Genomic DNA, 18342 nt, shown 5'->3' on the forward strand with positions numbered 1-18342 from the left:
TTAAGCTCTAGTCCTCTGGCCATTGTTCACAAACAAAGCAACAGTTTCTCCTAGGACTGAAGAGGATGCTCTATATGCCAACAGTTCCCCTGTATCATCCTATACCTACTAGTCAATATTTCATTTTTGATCTGGTATTGTTTCCCAACTGACAGAACAATGGAAATGATGCATGTCCCTCAGTGTGCCACAGACTAGAGTGCATGGAGAAAGGGGAGAATTGGGGAGGTAGAAAATTGGGGAGGTGGGGAACAAGGACCACTAGAGCACTGATCCAGAGGCAACAACTGGAATCATGCAAAGCCAAAGCGATCTGCAGAGATGCAACAACAAGTCTCCATTGATTGTCAAGCTGATAAGCTCATTGAGTTTCTTATATATTGGGTAAAAAGGATCGCAGTCTATATCCTCTGTAGCTTATGGATTAAAGCAAATGCTTGGTGACTCAACAGAGAAAATTGAAATAAAACATTCCTTTTAGATGCTCTGTAACACCTTGAAAGGTGACAAGTTTGGGTGTAGAAACTATTTATAGCATCTTTGAATGCGCTGTCTGAATGTGTCTGCAAGCAGATACTTGGCTTTTATTTGTAGAAAGAAATGAAACTCTGGAAGCCTTAATCTGTCTTTGTTAACTTTTGCTGAAAGTTTTATCTAAACTGGGTGATGCTCTATTAGAAGAACCATAAAATGTTAAAAGGATATGATGAGGATAAGCTGAGATAGTTTTCAGACAATTCAGTTGGTTTTAAATCTTGGAGATCTATATGGATGGAAACAGCAGAGCTTTTCTCTTGCTTTGAGGGAACTGCAGAACTTGTGTGAAAAATTTAAAGGAGAGATTTATGTAACTGAGGGCATGATTTTTATTCATCCTCAGTTGCCAGAGATATAAATAATGAAATTATTATGCATGTGACTCCCTGAGGTGAATGTTAAATCTGTGTAAAGTATGAGTATTTGTTGACTGACTGACAAATGTCTCTACCCTTTTCTATTCGTGGATTGCACAATGAAGTGACTCAGTTTGTCCAGCAGAGTGCTCCATGCCTGAGGGAATTTGCTTGGTTTACATGCAAGTGAATTGATTAAATCACCTCTTTGACAATCCAAGTAGTACTGGTTAGTTAAAGTACTGGTTAATGGATAAGCAAGCAGAAGAAATAGAAAATACTGACTTCAAGGACTTGATACTATATAATTGCACCATATATGTACACACTATAATATAGATGTACTATAATATAAATACTATCTAATTTATGGTTTTCCGTATCCTGAGCAATTTCAGAGCAGATGGGCCTAGACAGTTGTTTTTCATCTGTTCTTCCTAGCAATGGCACGTTCATTTCTTTCTTTCACAATACAGACCTGGCTATGAGTACCTGTCCTGTGGAACTACTGCAAGAGTCTCCACTGGGGTTTCCTCTCAGGTCCATCTGAAAAGCCAGTGCCAAAATGGTATGCCACAAATGCAGCATGTCACCCCAAGCTCAGCATCCCAGCGCGCACACACACCCCCCACCCCCAACAGTTTACATTGCCCTCTGCTTAGTCCCTAAATGAAATTAGAGTGATTCAACCTGGGACACCCAAAATAGTTTGAGATGTGATTACCCGCCAGGCCACTCCCTGCATGATACTGCTGAAGATGGCAGCAATTGGCTTTCTTCGAGCTCACAGCTCTTTCCTTTAAAAGACGGGGTCGTGACAGCAGCAGAGGGTTTTCCCTGCAGCGTCCTCAGCCCTCTGGTCTGGTACAGCAAGGGTCTTCTCTTCAGCCTTCGGAAGAGAGGTATGGTAACAAATATGTTGTGATTACTCTTTGTTGTGGAGTGGCTTTGTTGGGAAGAGATGGATGTCACTAAATCTGGCTAATTTTTGAGATTTTAAGTTATGAGAACTATGCCTACATCACAGACACGTTTCCTTCCAGTACTTTGGTTTTGTTCTACAGATTATGTTTCTTTCACCTCTCAATTTCTGTCAGTTAAAATTAAGAAGAAAATATTAGTCTTTTTAAAAGGCAAAAGTGTTCTGTGGGATTACTTGAAACTGTTACACAAGAATTAAGTCAATGTTATCTCATAATTTTGCAATGTGCTTAAATTGTGATTATGACTGAAAATATTTTAGAGGTTTGAGGTATATTACTACCTCTGATAATGAAACAGCTAGTGAAAGATGCAGCAACATCAAAACAATTTTTCATGTATTAGGAGAGAGGCAATTGTTTGTTTCTAGATGGTTTCATCCCAGCTCTCCAACAGCCCTGTGCTAACTAAAGAAATTTTTTACATAAATGAAGTGCGAGAAAAGACAGTCTCATGTATTTTCCCAGCGTAGTGGCTGGGAATAAGGAAAGCCATAATAATTTGACTCGTTTGCCATTCACACTGTCAGCCTCAGTCAACAGATAACTCCACAGAGGACTGTTCCCATCTCTGGGCAGAAAAAAAAATGAAACCATTCTCTGTTTTTGTCCAGTTTGGTTTTAAAATTCTCCATCAAGGTGGCTTTTCCCACTCTCCCTGGGAGACCTTGCTGGCAGCAACAGCTTCTGACTTTCACACTTCATGCAGCTTGTGGTTCATACAGCATAGCTCCATCTCAACATAAATCCAGTCACAGCAGGCCCTGGGATGGGAATTTGCTTCACTCATTTACTACCCCTATAGTAAATCCTGCAGAGCCACCGAGGACTGCTGTGTGACATGCATGAGAAAGCGGAGAGAGCCAAGTGATCATCCACTGCACAGCTGGTCAGCGGTGCCACCCATACCTTTCGTTTACTGTGGGTTTCTGCTTGGTTTTGGGGATTGGATTGGCTTTTTGGGGGGATGAGGGTGGAGTGGGCATGCTGTTGTTTTTTTTCATGCCATCAAAGGGAGTGACAGTATTATAGAAAAGCTGCCGTTAGCAGAACTTACTGTCAAAAAGTAAATTGTCTCTACTTACTGACAACTTGTTGGCATTGTCCAGAAGATGAGTGTCTTCCACAAGGCATCTGTTTCTTTAGGAGCAGGTTCTCTAGGTGAAGAATCACCAGGCAGTGTAGTGTCTCCCCAATTAATTGAAAGATCACTCCACAACCATACAGTGATGGGGCACCACTGGCACATAATATATCTATAGCTCGTATAGCTTCAACCTAAAAATTCAGTGCCACTTCCCTTCCAACAGGGTTTGCCCAGGAGGATGTATCCCAAGTGCTTTCTCCACTTCCTATGACTTTTCTCCTCTACCCCCAGGAGCTCTATTTCTCTAATAGTCTGTGCAGAACAAGTCCTCTCTTCCACAGTTGCTGGGCTTTCCACTTTATCCATTCTGGAGAGAAAGCTGGTGTCTGAACACTCACTGAAAGCTCACTCCAGGAAGGGAAAAGAGAGTACAGCAACCACGTGACATAGCATAACCTTCTACTATCATTATAAATATATATTAACAGGTCCAGTAAAAAACAAGGAAGATGGTGAAGATTTGCTGTTCTCTCCTCCTCTTAAGTTTGCTCACTGGGCAACTTAACGCCAACCCTGGCCTCAAAGTGAGGATCACCCAGAAGGGATTGGAGTACGGTATGTTTGATATTTTCAGGAGCTGCTGATGGTTTTGCATAGAATCCTGATATGACAGAAACAGGGATGCAATGGCAGTGGGAGGAAATTAGTTGATCACAGGCTATAAAGAAAAGTTTAAGAGCACAATAAAGCAGATATAGTAAGCTGTTTGACAACATTCTACATCACATCAAGGTTCATTTGATTTCAGATATTGAATCAGTAAGTTAAACCATCGTCATGACTAGGAGTGAGATCTGAAATAGCACTGCTGGGTCTCAAATAAGGCACCTTAACCCTTCTGTCCCTGTGTTCACCCCATCAAATTGAAGCAGGCAGTGGTTTAAAATCTCCTAAGCCACAAGCCATACATATAAACTCCCAGGCAGTATCAAAGGCAACCCAACTGATCACTGTTTTCCTGTAGCCAAGGAGGTTGGTCTGGAAATTCTGAAGCAGAATATGGAGAAGGAGCATTTCCCTGACTTGAGTGGCTATGAGAAATTTGGGCTTGGTAATGTCAAATACAACATCTCAAGGTACGTATTCTCTCTGAGGGCAATTTGTGTTTGACTGAAATTTGAATCATGCTTTGTGTTCATCCTGACTTGTAAAATACAAACTTTTCCTTTTCTCCCCTGTATCTCTTTCATGCTCTAGAATACATGTCACTGCTGTTGAATTCCCCAGTGCTTCCATCTCCCTCATACCTGGGACTGGGATAAAACTAGTGATTGGAAATGCTTCTCTAACCGTCGATATGAACTGGAACATAAGGACCTGGATGTTGTACGTACAGCCTCATGTGTCCTGGGATTTTTCTTGAGGGAGAATGTAAAGACAAAAATACCAAGTTTAGTTTTTCTTGTGATCTCTTCATGGCAAAGGCATTCATTAGCAGCTAAGAGCAAGGAGTACAGACTGGTCCTTCCCAACAGATCTGCTGGTGGGAGACAGCCCCTGCCTGCTCGGACATGAGCACTGATAAAGAGCCCATAGCTAAACCCCTCTGTGAACAGTAAAGGATTGATGCTTTAGCTGAATGCTGTCATTGTCCAGCCTGCCAGTTAATGACACATTTAGAAAAATTATGGTACAGTGGATTACAGTCCAGTATAATAAATCCTCCCAGTGCAGCTACACTGTTAAGAACACTGTGCTATGCCTCCAAAAGCTGATGGAAAATGGGGATGCAAATGGCAATATCCTTAGAGCAGTTTCCATACCTTCCCAGTCCCAGGCTGTTTCAGAGAAAAGAAATCTCTCCTCCTCTTCCCCACAACTCACATTACCTATATTGCTAAACTGACTGAATTACAGCAGTCTCTGATCTGCACTTTTGGGCTTCTGTCAGGGACAGCAGAGCTGGCTGCTTGCGAAAGGAGGGTACCCAGGAGCTGAGGATGATGCCATGGCAGGAGGGGCAGTGCCCTCACTGGCAACTACCCAAGACAGGCAAGCAGAGCAGGTTAGCAGCAGTGACCGGGAACCATCACTGGTCCAGATTGCCAGGCAAGCCCACAGTGAAGAGGCAGGGCTGAGGCAAAGCCAGGAAGCCAAGCCCGCAAAGCACTGTCAAGATTAACTATGTAGGAGGTCGCACATAGGTGCACCTACAACTCAGTTCAAGCAAAGACCTGAGCTCCAATGCAGCTCATAAACCAAGGGTAGAGAACCCCAATAAGGCTTTTCACACCTCTTTCTCACAACCAAGTTATGAACAACGTGATCCAAAATAACACAGCTTCACCATACTGGAGCTGGTCTCAGGCATGGGCTGCCAAACCCCTTGGAGGGTGGGGAGTAGGGCACAAAGCCCATTGGGGCACTCCAGGCCCTGACATGGGTTTGTATGGACCCTCCTCAGACACCAATAGATTAGATCCCAGTACAGCTCTCTTGGTCTGTCTTATACCAGGCATATCCCAGTTCCCCCCGCTATGGGCGCAGGTCTGGTAACTGGAACAAAATACTTTACAATAGTGAATTATCTGCTTTCCCAAATCCATCATTTTCCAAAACTCCTATCTGGAAATCTGTGTAGAATGCTTGATTCTTTGCAGCCATATCAGAATCTATTTTCGTTATGAGCAATGTAATGAAAAGTATTCAGATAAACAGCTTCATCTTCAGTGAACAGAAAAGAGTCCATTTAAGAATTAATTGAGTCTTGAATATTCTTTAGCAACATTTTTTTCAGTTATTTCTTTATTTTTACTTTATGCAGCAAAGACAGTGGAAGAAGCACAGTGTACATTTCAAAGGTGTTTGTTACTGCAATCTTTTCAACACCCCTGGATAATACAGGTCATACATCAATATCACTTACCAGCTGCCGGACAACTTCTGGTGATATAGACATCAAGTTGAATGGAAAAAGTGGGTAAGTGGAAGAGACCTGTATATGCTCTGGGAGAAAATAACTGTCAACAAATGGCACAAAGACAAATTCGCAAAGTGGGGCACCTATTTTGGCATCTATAGGCACCACAAGTGAGAATCAGGGCCCTAATCCAGTGTTAAAATGGCCAAATTTGACCATTGTCCTTGTATTTCTGCACACAGTCCCTTGAGTAGAAGATAAATAGAGCCCGTCTGGTCAGATCAAACAATCCCTTGTGCTTCTTCAGCACCCACTTCTTTCTGAACACTGCTCTACTCTTCAGCTCTAGGTAGAAGTTACGTGCTTGTACTGTGCTTTAAGTACTCCTAGTCACAGTGCTATCAAAACTGTGATACAAAACTGTGAACAGAACCAGACTGCTGTCTGTTGTGCCTCTGGTTACAACCCGGTGCAACATTATTTCATTGTTTTCTTGTACTTCTCTCACTGTCTGATTACAACTCTTGTTACCTGGTTTTAGATTTGGTATTTTGTTTGTTTGCTTGTTTTTACTTGTATTGGAAGTTCCTAGTGCAGAGACTACTTATTTATTCTGTGTTTGTACATACATGATGGTGATAATATGAAGAATTCCTTATTCATAAAGGTAAATCTACCCAGGCTAATTGCTGAGTTGCCTAGTAGTGAAATTACTTCCTTTTATATCATAGGCTTTCTGATTGTTGTTATGTTTCAGAAAGCTCCCTTGTGCACTAGAATATCACACTCAGAGTCCATTAAACCCATGTTCTGCAGAGATAACTGATTTCCTGTTGATGACTGTAGTACTTGACCCATGAATTGCTTTCTTCCTTTCCTCTAGCTTCCTGCATAACTTCTTTATCAAGTATCTGAAGAAACCCATTCACAGGAGCTTGGTCACTAACGTAAGCCTTTCAAATTGTGTAGGGGAGGGGGTTTAAGGAATATGACTTTCACAAGTCAGTACTGTGAACTTGGCAAAGTTAAATAATATAGTCCTATTCTGGTCTGATCAGCACAGTCACCATTTTGCCAGCCAGAAATGCTTCTGGATAAAGTACCAAGTTCATGGCCAAGATATTGACTAGTCCATAGCTAGATTCAACCAAGGCAACAGTAAGGCTGGAAAATGTAGTTATTTTCCCATTTCAATGCAGAATAAGTCTCTGCCTGTGTACCTATAAGCATCCTAGGTTTGGGATAATTTTTATATTCAGCAGACAAAACGTATATTGGGTAATGCATAGAGATGATGTAGTACATCACCTGATAGCATGACATATTTAAACTTCATCATATCAAAGAGGTGAGTAGTTCTGATGACAACCTGCCCAAGGGCCTCTGAGAGGAGGCAGAGCTTGAGATGTCTGTGATTCTGCCCCAGGACAGGGATCTCTCCTGTGAGACCAATGTGAGATCTCTGCCTCCTTCTTGCACTACTAAGGATGTGGTTTTGTCACCTCCATCAGGCTGCCTTTGGCAACATCTCACTTTGTTGCCGCGGGGCAGCTCTGACGTGGGATATCCTTACATTGCACCAAGTAGAAACCTTGGGGAACTTGGTGGCTGAAGAAAAGCTAGTTTAGGTGTTTTGACAAACGAATGCTGCAATGTGTGTCACATAACCAGGCAGATTTGCTAGCACACAGGTAAGAGGTGCTTACAGGACCACACTAATCAGGCCGTGCTTTTATACAGTCATGTCCCAACATCAGATCTGGGATCCAGTTGATAGATGAAGACCTCCGATCACTGAATGGTGAGTCGCTAGTGATATCTTTTCCTTTTGCTTTCTCTCTCCTGCTCAGTGAAAGTCTGTAGTTTCCTTGACAGCAGCCGGTCAGCAAAGCCTCCAGGGGAGGTATCAGACTCCACCTTCTGTCAGATCCCTTGCTTACAGGACCACAGTTAAATAAAGGGAGTGGTACTTGGACAAGCAAAGGATATTCTGAAAAGCCAAGGACTTGAGCATGATTCTCAACCTGTGAGTGTGGCAGCGTGCACCCCCATTGTCAGAAATGCCACTTAGAGGCCATGCAGCACTGATGCGAAGGCATTTTGCCCTTCCCTCCTGCACACATAGTACTTTACAAGTTGAAACCTGCTCCTCTAGCCTGTCTGGAAGTCTAAGTCTTACTTGCCAATTTTTCAGACTTGCCAAAGGCAAAATGAAAAAGCTCCTTTGTAGAAAGCTCCTCGCTTTAACCATTTGGGGTTAGATTTGCAAGCATTTAAAGCACCTAAAGTGTTGGGCAGGTACCCTGTGCAAAACACAAGTACGTAAGCAGATCAGGCACCCACCTTTTCTGGGAAAGTATTTGCAAGTTAGAGGCACTATAGATGCTCTCAGAACTGCTGGACAAGAAATTCCAACACTTCCTTATGCCCTGAAGCACTGGAACAGCCATTTCCTTTTTTTTTTTAGTTAGACCAATTTACTTTTCTACAATCAGAAAACATTAGACAAACTAAAGAAGGTGCTTTAAAGAAGGTGCCAGTAGAAACATCAAGCCTTAGGTCAGAACGCGTGTTAGGAGGTCGCTGGTTGTGTTTTTCCCTACCCTTTGGAACAACTTCTGTCATTCTCCTTCAGGAACTGACTTAGTTTTAAGTGTACATATAATTATTTCTGTGCTTTTTGTAATATTGGGTATTCTGCTTTGTCTACCACCCTTACAGTCCTAATGCCGATTGATGATTTCACCGAAGTAGACTACTCCTTAAATAGCTTGCCAGCAGTATTCCAGCCATTCATTGACCTGAACTTAAAGGTAATTGCCTGTAGTGCTATTTGCCAAGATTGCTGTGGGTTTTATTATCATATGATCCACTGTCTAAAATGACATGATTGCTGTTCTGAACATTAGGACTCAGTATCTGAGAAGACAGACATTTCAAAGCACTATTGCATTTGTTATTGTAATCATAGTTTAACAATCCTGATGTAAAATTAATTATTTAAAAGCCGCATCTTTTTTTTTAATTGCTGTTGAGTTGGTTATAGCAAATGGAGAGCAGTAAAAGTTGACTAAGCTAGTTAGAAGAAAAAAGAGAAAGGGAAAGGAGAGAAAGGGAAAGGTATTCAACTTCATCCTTCTCTCATTGTTGATTAACATCTGGAACTTCTTTGTTCAGTCAGTCAGGGGAAGATTTCTACACATTTCATGGGATGCATCTGCCATCAGATGAGACAGGAAAAGAAAGAGCAAGGCTATAAGAGCAAGAATTAAGCCTCTGGGAAGACAGATGACCCTTGAAAAAGCATGGGAGCCCAGGGAGCGCTGCTGAATTTGAAGACCTGAAGGTTTCTTTCAAATAAAGGAAAAAATATCCTCATGTATTTAAACTAAAATCAGAGTAGTTCCTAATTCTAAAATTACTTGATTGTTATTCTGTGTAAGGTGATTTAGTTGAGGGCGCTTATCATCAGCATAGTATCTAAGATCCTTAACTAAATTTAGGATGCCTTACTCTAGATGCTATGTAAAGGGAGAATGCAAAGACAGGCTTGTCACAAAGATCTTATAAATTAAGTATAAAAAAGAGACAACAAGAAAATAAGAGAGGCGGGAACACAAAGGAACAATAAAACAGTATCAGTTGATATGGTGGACACTGGTCTGAGCACAGCAGCTCTACAGCTGCTGTCAAGCTCTTCTGGGTTTTGTGGCAACTAGATTTTAAGCAGAGACTTGAGGCAGACTAAAGAAGTAATGTCACGGCTGTTTACAAGAGCTACTTTCCCACGTAAGATGCAACATGAAGGAAAAATACAAAGCGAGTGACTGTTAAATCCAGCAAGTGAGGATTGAATAGGGATGTCATCAGCAAAGTGACTCAGCACTTTGTGTTTTGATAGTCCTTGAAAGGCAACACAAAATTTAGAGATAGATCGGAAGAAGTTGAGAAAATTAAGACACGGAATACATTTGAGATGAAATATAACAGGGAAACTAATAAAAAGGATCAAAAAAATCTTAACCTCTGAGTACCTTCCTCACTTTAAATCAGTTTTACCTTTTTATTTAATCTGGATGCATTTGGAAGTATTAGATCTGCAAGCCTTGGCTAATATCATGAGTAGTACAAAAGACAACATAGATGTTTTTAGGATTGTCTGGTGTGACTTTCCTTTCTCTCATAGGCATTCTTCTGTCTGCACAAGTTACCAACTTGCTTCTATGTAGCGTAAGGTGCTGACTTTGACCTAGAAAGACCTCTGGTTTTAGAGATCCATTCTGTAATTGAGACCATTGGATAGCTTTAGGCAGCAGTTCTCAGACTTAAATTCCTGGAGGTGAGGAAAGGAGAAAGAGAAAGTAAAGCTTTTCAATAAGGACCCTTAGTCATACTCTTCATGCAATATGTTGATCCTTGATTTAGAGGCTTCGTTTTTTGAGGCAGTGGACTGTCTTCAGTAGGTGATTAGCATCTCAAAAGATAGATCTCAAGTGTCATCTGTGAAGGTGTCCAATCTCTGGAACTTGTCTTCACCACCCACTTGAAAGCACCAAGGCTTCAGAGTGTACTACAAAGCCTATGTACTCATTTATATACAAAATGAATAGCCTGAGGAAGAGGAAAATAACATTAATTGTCTCCAGTCACGTTAAAGTCATACTTTGACTCTTGATTTTTTTAATCTCTGCCAATACCTTTCAGGGGACAGTCTATCCAGCTGGAAACTATACTGGCCCTCCCTATGTGGCAGCTCCCTTCACTATCCCAGACCAAAGCGACTCCATGCTCTACCTTGCCTTCTCTGAGTATTTCTTTCAGACCTCCTCGTTTGCTTACTACACTGCAGGGGCCTTCAACATCACCATTGCAGAGGAGGTGAGTAGGACACAGAGGAATGGGGTCAGAGTGGCTAAGGTCATCCAAGATGGGGCTTGACCTTCTAGTTGTCAGTATGTGGCCATATAAAGCTGCTAATTGGCCTGCAAAGTCCTGAGACAGTAGATCATAAATACTAGGGTATTGTTATGCTCTTTTATTTATGCTCTATATAGATGCCTCAGGCCACAGCCAGGGGTACCAAGTCCCACTGAGCAAGGTACCAAATACTGGCAACTTTGCGACAAAAAAGAAGGTTTTTGTAGACTCGAGGCACAGACTTTTCTGACATGAACAAAGGACCTACTCTGGAGAATTCAGCAGCCTCAGTGGCTGTTTTCTGAGGAGTCTTCACAGGCTGAAAGTGCTACAGGGGCCGTGGAAGCAAAGTATACGTCAAAGTACACTAGCTGTGGCTTGGAGGCTGGCAGACTTGGCTAGTCTGTCTCCAGCAGGTTCAGCAAGTCCTAGAATCTACAGATTGCAGCCCAAACTATAATGATATTAAGCATTTGCTTTCCCAGAAGTATTTTGGCATATATTCTTGGGAATCAGCTTTAAGTATACTCAGTCCCTTAAGAATATTTCTGAGAAAAAAAGGTACAAAATCAAAGATTCATTGAAATGACAGTTACAATGCATTTAGAAAAAAGCTGACCATGAAGGTCAAATCTGGTAAACTCATTTGTTTTCTCATGTTTTTTTTCTCCAGACTTGCAGCTATTTTAATATAAGCTCAGAGATATTTGGCAGTATCATCCCTGAGGTGAGTATCCTGACTTTCACAAACTCTTAGGAATACACCCAGTGTGGGTGTCAGACACCTCACTACTGGTGTATCCCAAACACTTGTAGGGCCAGCAGGGCTCCTGCACTGGAGAAGCAGGCACACATATGCCTCAAAATGGCAGAGCAGATGGGCCTTGTCACCTCCCACCCCCACAAGGAGTTGAAAGACTTGCATTGTTACCAAACTTGGCCCATAATTTTGCATATCAATCTTTACTCTGGGCACTGCGCCAAAGCTACAGTTGTTCTCACCTAAAACCAGCTCTAGGCAGGAAAAAGTTTTCAGTCACGAGTCCTGCTTTGAGAGACTTCTGAGAGGGCCTCAGGTCAGAAATAACACCTTTCTCCTGCCCAAACCTGCATAATTGTCTTTGCTTCACTGCTAGCCTGTGACTAACTAGCAGAAAGGAATCCAGTAAAGACCTGGGAAGGTACTATAGTGGCCACGTGCAGGAAACTGAGCTAACAGGTGGGCAGGAAACATTACATCTATGGAACAAACAAGGCAGATGCACAGGATTTCCATTTATTTTAGGTGGAGGAGGTGACTGTAAAGTACAGAGAATATGAGCATGCATGGCTTCCACTAGCCTTCTCAGACAAAAGGAGAACCAAAAATGAGTATAAGAGACCTTAGGCTGTGAATGCCAAGGTTGGATGAAATCAGACTCATCGTTCAAAGAACTTCACATCCTTGTTTGCTTTCCGGATGATATTAAGTTCCTTCCTCAGAAATCTAAGAATGCTCCAAAGGCAGTCACCATGTGGTCTTCTCCATAAAATGCCTTGAGCATTGATGCTAGTATTCCATCCTCTCTGTTTTAAGTAATGAACTCGGTGAGCCTACTTGTTTTTCAGGCAATGGACAGAGTGAGGCTCCTGTGAGGACAGTCCAGAGCAGGAACCTGTCTCATGAGATGGGTGAATCTCAAAGCAAATGACTCCTGAGCTCTTTTATTGTGTGACTTAAATATCACATTCATGTCCGATTCCTTTCCTATGTTCACAAACAAGTATTTAATTTATCTCAAAGTGATATAGAAGATATCTTATTCCTAGAGTGGAAGGAACTTTCTACTGCATTCCTGCTGTGGCCAAGACTGTTAATTTATCACCACAGAAAACTTCCTGCTTGCTTGAAAGAATCTTATTTTAGCAGCTGTTCTTAACCTTGTCTTTAGGAGCTACTTCAAAATGATCACTTAAAGGATGACAAAATGCAGTATTCTGATCTGTTGTACAAGAAAAGCATTTTTCTCTCTTTTTTTGTCTTGGAATCATGCAGGTAGCCAAATATTCAGTTACACCCTACCCAGTGATGTTGAAGCTAAGGGCTACTGAAATTCCTATCATCAGCTTAGAGCAGGATTCCTTCACTGCAGAGATTCAGGGCTCCATGGAGGTGTTTGCTGTTCTGCCAGACTCAGCCACCCAGTCGTTGTTCACAATGAACATAGTAAGTACAACCAACAAGGTGACGTTTAACTCAGGTTAAATATGTTTGTTCTTTCCTTATGTTAAAACTCTGTACAAGAAACAAAGTAAACATGCAAATTCCCCTTGGTCACAGGCAGTGCCTGTGTGGCCTCACTTAACCTATAGGACATTTCTGTGGCGAAGAACATTTAGACAAAAATCCAAACATATAGTGACTCTGATTAACCAAAGTTGTGTTCTCTGGAATGACAGTTCTGCAGGCATGGGTCATGCCTTTTGGCAACTTCTTGATTTAGCTGAAAATGACATTTGATTAGTGAAATGTCTTTGATTAGTGAAATCTCGTTACCCACATTTCAGCTCTCATGAGTGACGTCCAAACAAGCAGCTATTTACTGTCTGCAGCCTTACATGGGCCATGGGCTAGGGAGAAGGTTGCCTCTACATGAAACAGCTTCCATATGTAACTGGGAAGATGTAATATTTCTGTAATTCTGACTAATTCATGGGAAGAGTCCTGGGGTTTTTTGTGTCTGGTAACCCATTGTTTCTTTCTTCTGCAGGCAGCCAACACCAGCATTGCTCTGAATATATTTGACCAGAAACTGATGGGCTCACTGTGTTTGAACAGGTAATTCAACCTGGGATGGAAAGCATTTCCAATCTTTTGGAAGTGTTAGCAATCCCAACATCAACAGATTAGCCACATGATCAGATAATCATAATTTATGGAAAGTTCATCCGCATTAGATTCTCTAATTCTCTATGTGCCTGTACTTGTATAGTTTAGAGGAGTCGGAAAACTTTTCTGTGACAACTGACACTGTCCCCAAGGGAATGCCCACCAGCTGTGGATTGCTGCAGGGCAGTGGTCTCACTGGACTTCTCTGCTCCTGACATCTACTCTTCCCTTTGAGCTAGATAAACGAAATGTGCAGGGCAGTTATGATGACCATGAATCATACAGGAGCTTCCCTCCTTTCCAGCTGGCAAGATGCAACCACTTTCTAGACCAGCTGTGCAACTAGGAAAGTGCAGAGGGGTCCAGGACATGGTAAAGAATCTGGAGCCCTGCAGTTCTCCTACACCGATATTCTCATAGCAGAGATCTTCCAGCTAAGGCACTGCAGCTCCCAAGGGTCAGAAAGCTGGAGACCAGAGGCTTGGGCATTTAGACATCTAACATACCACATTTTATAGAGAGAAGCTCTGTACACCAGGACCTAACAGCTGAGAACTGGGACCTTGATTTCACAAAAGTCCCTTGGGAAGACAGTTATAGGGTTAAGAATAGGCAGAGTTCATCAGGGCACGGAGATGTTAGGAATTTAAGGAGGACAGTGCTGTTAGCAGTTTTTGCAGCAACATTCAGAGAGAAAAATCTAGAACATGCTGAGAGCTGGTGATGCTGGTTCTGTGGAAACTCAGAAATCATGTTTTCAATACACGTTTGGATTCTTGAATACGTACTGAATAAGTATTTCAACTTAGAGACATTAGCAACACAGCCATCAGCAGTGGTACCATATAATGAACAGAATTTCTCTTCCTACTCCAGTTAGGCTCTCATCAAAGCATTATGTAGATGTACCAAAATCCTTGCAAAATATCTGAGAGCCTGCAAGTCCTTGGTGCTAGCCCTGGTAAAGTCTTTTGTCAGAAGGATTTCTAAAATACAGCACAGAGGGAGAAGTGCACTCACGTCGCTAGCTATGGCCTTCTAGCATAGTCTTTTCCATGCATGCTCAGCAATGCCCTAAGAAAACCACTTCCTTTTCCATAAGGCAGTATGCATTGCGTAAAATATATTGCTTCCAAAGCCTCTTTACAGGTGTTTAATGCCTGGAGCTCTGCAGCAGTGACTGCCCACGGCTAGAATAACATGTGTTTATCCTTTCTAGTGACTCATCTTGTTCCACTTCTTTCCCTCAGGCTCCAGCTCTCCCTAGCCCACTCCAATGTCGGTTTTTTCGAGGTAAGCAGATAATTTAAGCACACAGAAAATGCAAACCAGGAATATCAGTGATATCAAGGCTAAAGAGTAAGCAGCTAAATTTAATTCATATTTCTAAATCATTTGGTTTCATTCCTGGGTAGCTCTTTTCCTGCCTCCTGGCAGCCACCTCTCTGCTGTGGACTTCAAAATATATTCTTTGGGGCAAGTACATGCTCTGAAAATGAAATATTCTGTAGTTTCCCTGACTGGTCTGTCATATTTCATCAGTAAGCAGAGAGATGTCTCAAATCATAACGGTGAAACGCACAGCAGTAATCTGAACTGTAGTAGCAGACGGAGCCGCACGCTGTCCAAGCGACCACACATATGACTGAGGTAGAGGCACTCCTGTGGTGCAGTGGTGCGGATCACAGATGCTCAGAATTACAGCAGGGAATGGGAGCCAAAATGCTGGTCTCGGATGCCTGAAACAGTGCAGTTGTAGGCTCACAGGGGAAAACCCTGCCTCCATAGAGGGTCATTTAATTCTGAGTACAATCGATCAGTTCTGAGTAGCTGAGGAGCAAGGATTAAAACCGTTCTGATCTTGCTTTGCTATTGGTGATAAATTATCTCATAAATAAAGGAAACAGACTATTCTAAATGAAAATGTTGTCCAAGCATGATGAAAGCCATTTGCATTTTGCATCTCGCTTCCTTTGCATCATTCCAAAGACTAAGACTTAAGATCCAAAGTTCACCTGAGTTTATTACTCTTTTGGGCCAAATGAGAGCTGAAAGTTGAACATGAGCCTACTAACTCCATTCAGGATTAGGGCATGACAGTTCTATCGCCATCAGGAAGTGATGGCTAACTCAGCTCTCTTGTCTGTGGCAGGTCTCGCTTCTGGAGAACATCCTGTCTTACGTTTTACAGGCTGAAGTAATTCCATCAGCTAATGGTAAGGCTATATTCCTAAGCTAAAACCTAAAAGCTTTTAGCAGAGTGGGTGATTCTAGGAACTTCCATGGACTTTCTGCCTAAGTTTCCAGTTCCCATTAAATGGAGTGGAAAATGGCCATCAGCCAGTAAGCAGGGAAGGGGAGTTGATTTGTAGGGGTATAAGCATGCCCTGGCACTGGCGCTGTTCTGCGAAAAGGGCAAAAAGCTCTTGGAAACTCATAATTCATCTGTTTTCACCTCACTCAAGGTGGCCCTGATACATCAGTGGGAAGCGTGTCTCTCTAGCCTGCACACTTGCCTGAGGCCACTCCGTGTGAAATTTATTCCTCTTTATTAGACCAGCACGGGGCTTTCGCCTCTTATAAATCTTATTTAAGGCCGTGGAGGGAGACATAGCTTTGTGCTAGCCCTCTGTCCTGAGATGAACTTTGCCTTCCTTAACTAATGGAGACAAATGAGAACAGGTTCTAATGATGCTAGAGCTGTATTAACGATCCTCCAGGTCACTAGGGACAAAACACGGAGTATGTAGTGCGTGGAACATGAAATGCCTTGGTTTGGCTTCAACACTCTGCCAAGAGAAAAGCATCTGTAATTCTTTTTCCCATTGGTAAATGAGCATTGTGTCTACCTCCCAGGGCTGCATGTGAAGACTAAGAGGTTAATTGCTGTAAATGACCTAGAAATCTCTGGGCAGACAGAGTGGTTGAAGGGCAGGTGTATGTTATCTTTCCAGCGCATACCTAAACCATTGTGTTTGTCTTTTTTTAAGCTAAACTGTCAAAAGGATTCCCTCTTCCCAACCTGGCCAATGTTACCTTTACAAGACCTCACATTACGATTGTACAGGTGAGATTTTGACATTGTCATGAAAAGGTTATTCCTCTCTTTTTTTTTTTTTTTTTTTTGGTTAGGCATTTATTCACCACCTGTCTGCAGAACAGAAGCTCTGTCTTGCTGGATTTGAGCTAGTTAAGCAGTAAAAAAGCTCTGGGTTTAAAAGGAGATCTGTAATAACAGTAAAATCCTACTAGAAACAAATTTACCTTTCTTTGAGAGGAAAAACTAGAACTGCATTAAATACATAGCCACGGAGTGATCAAATGCACAGCTTGCTCAGCCTTGCAAGTTGCAATTGAGTGTGAAAACAGGTTATCTTTAACACTTCATTCAAGTTTGGCCAATCAAATTAAATTAAGGTTATCACTATCCATGCAGTCCTGCTGAATTTAACAGGAATAGTTGAAATAGGAGAGGGAGGTGAATTCAATTTTGTGCTCCTAGGATGACTAGATTTTGTTAATAATCAGTGATAACGGCTGCGGCTATTAGTCAAAAGTAGTTAGTGAGCTCTCAGAACATCTTCTTTGCCTTCTGGTTATTCTTCTCCAAATCACGCCGTACTCCGTGCCTCTTGCAACACGCCCTAGCCCTTAGTTTGAACATACGGAATGTTGCTAGACAAACAATCAGTACAAGGGCATTGCTGACAAATGAGCTCCCGGGAAGCGGGCAAGCCAGTTGCATTTCTCCACTTGTTCACTAACTTCTCAGAGATTTTCAGCTCTGCAGAGACAGTGTCAAACCTGTGTTCACGGTTAAGCGCAAAGCACGACTCAGGAAAGAAACACAAAGGGGTTTTTAAATCTTTCTCTGCATTCCGCATACCTGGCAGCAGCCAGCTATGTAGTCCCTACAAAACACAATTGCTTGGAGACTGCTTTCAGCAGCATTAGTTGCCAACAACCTTCTAGGCTAATTATGAATGAAGTAATTTAGTTGTTCTGGGGGGACCATATTAGACTGCAACGAGCTACTCTCAGCAGATTCCTTGCTCTGTATGCACTGACAATGGGGGAAGCTTTAAGGACAAGTTTAGATTAAATGGCTAATTCCTGAGAGACTCAAATTAGGTAAAAATTAATCCCACCTTGTGATTATTGCCTAATTGTCTCAAAGCTCATATGAACTTCCCTATGTAGGGTGTATGATCTTTAGATGTCCCTTCTGTTGCTACCATGGTGGAAAGGGATAGTGCCAAGGGAAAGATGGGGCTCTTTTGCAAAGTTCAAAGGACAGAGTTTAATAAAACTTGTTACTTCCAAGGCTCAGCTGTTTTCAGTAGATTTTCTGACCTTTAACATCAGGATCAAGTTGAAATTTAAGAAAAAAAAAACAAACAACCAAAACCAAAAACCAACAGACGACAAAACCAATCACCTTTATTTTGCAATTCATAGCATTTCAGTGACTGTTCTTCTCCCCACAGGGATACATGTTGATTTCTACTGATGTCCGCTACAAACACTAAAGGAGAAGACAGACCATTTGTTAAGCATGAACTTCAAATCAGTAATGTGACTCTGAAAGACAAAAACTGTCCAGTTCTGCTGAAACGTGTAACTTGAGCTCTGACAGGGGCAATGTCGCCCTGGTTGGGGGTGAGGGGTGACGCAGG

At 42.1% G+C, this 18342-nt stretch overlaps 1 protein-coding gene across 1 annotated transcript; it reads left to right on the forward strand.

Moving 5' to 3' along the window:
• The first annotated feature begins 3469 nt into the window (after positions 1 to 3469).
• Positions 3470 to 18195, forward strand: LOC104380378 (BPI fold-containing family C protein). The gene is made up of 15 exons (XM_009987851.1): positions 3470 to 3575; positions 3985 to 4096; positions 4218 to 4346; positions 5785 to 5940; positions 6764 to 6827; positions 7621 to 7681; positions 8602 to 8693; positions 10585 to 10758; positions 11471 to 11524; positions 12833 to 13003; positions 13548 to 13615; positions 14917 to 14959; positions 15819 to 15882; positions 16657 to 16733; positions 18154 to 18195. Exons 1-15 carry the CDS (start codon positions 3470 to 3472, stop codon positions 18193 to 18195), a joined length of 1413 nt encoding a protein of 470 aa, XP_009986153.1.
• The last annotated feature ends 147 nt before the right edge of the window (positions 18196 to 18342 follow it).

Source organism: Tauraco erythrolophus, chromosome 4 (genome assembly GCF_009769465.1).
Source record: "Tauraco erythrolophus isolate bTauEry1 chromosome 4, bTauEry1.pri, whole genome shotgun sequence".
Lineage (NCBI taxonomy): Eukaryota > Metazoa > Chordata > Aves > Musophagiformes > Musophagidae > Tauraco > Tauraco erythrolophus.

What these genes read in the sequence shown, in the direction of transcription:
- LOC104380378 (XM_009987851.1), top strand. Translation starts at nt 3,470, where the DNA reads ATGGTGAAGATTTGCTGTTCTCTCCTCCTCTTAAGTTTGCTCACTGGG. An exon ending in CCAGAAGGGATTGGAGTACG is followed by an intron (nt 3,576 to 3,984) that starts GTATGTTTGATA and finishes GTTTTCCTGTAG; the next exon opens with CCAAGGAGGTTGGTCTGGAA. An exon ending in CTCACATTACGATTGTACAG is followed by an intron (nt 16,734 to 18,153) that starts GTGAGATTTTGA and finishes TTCTCCCCACAG; the next exon opens with GGATACATGTTGATTTCTAC.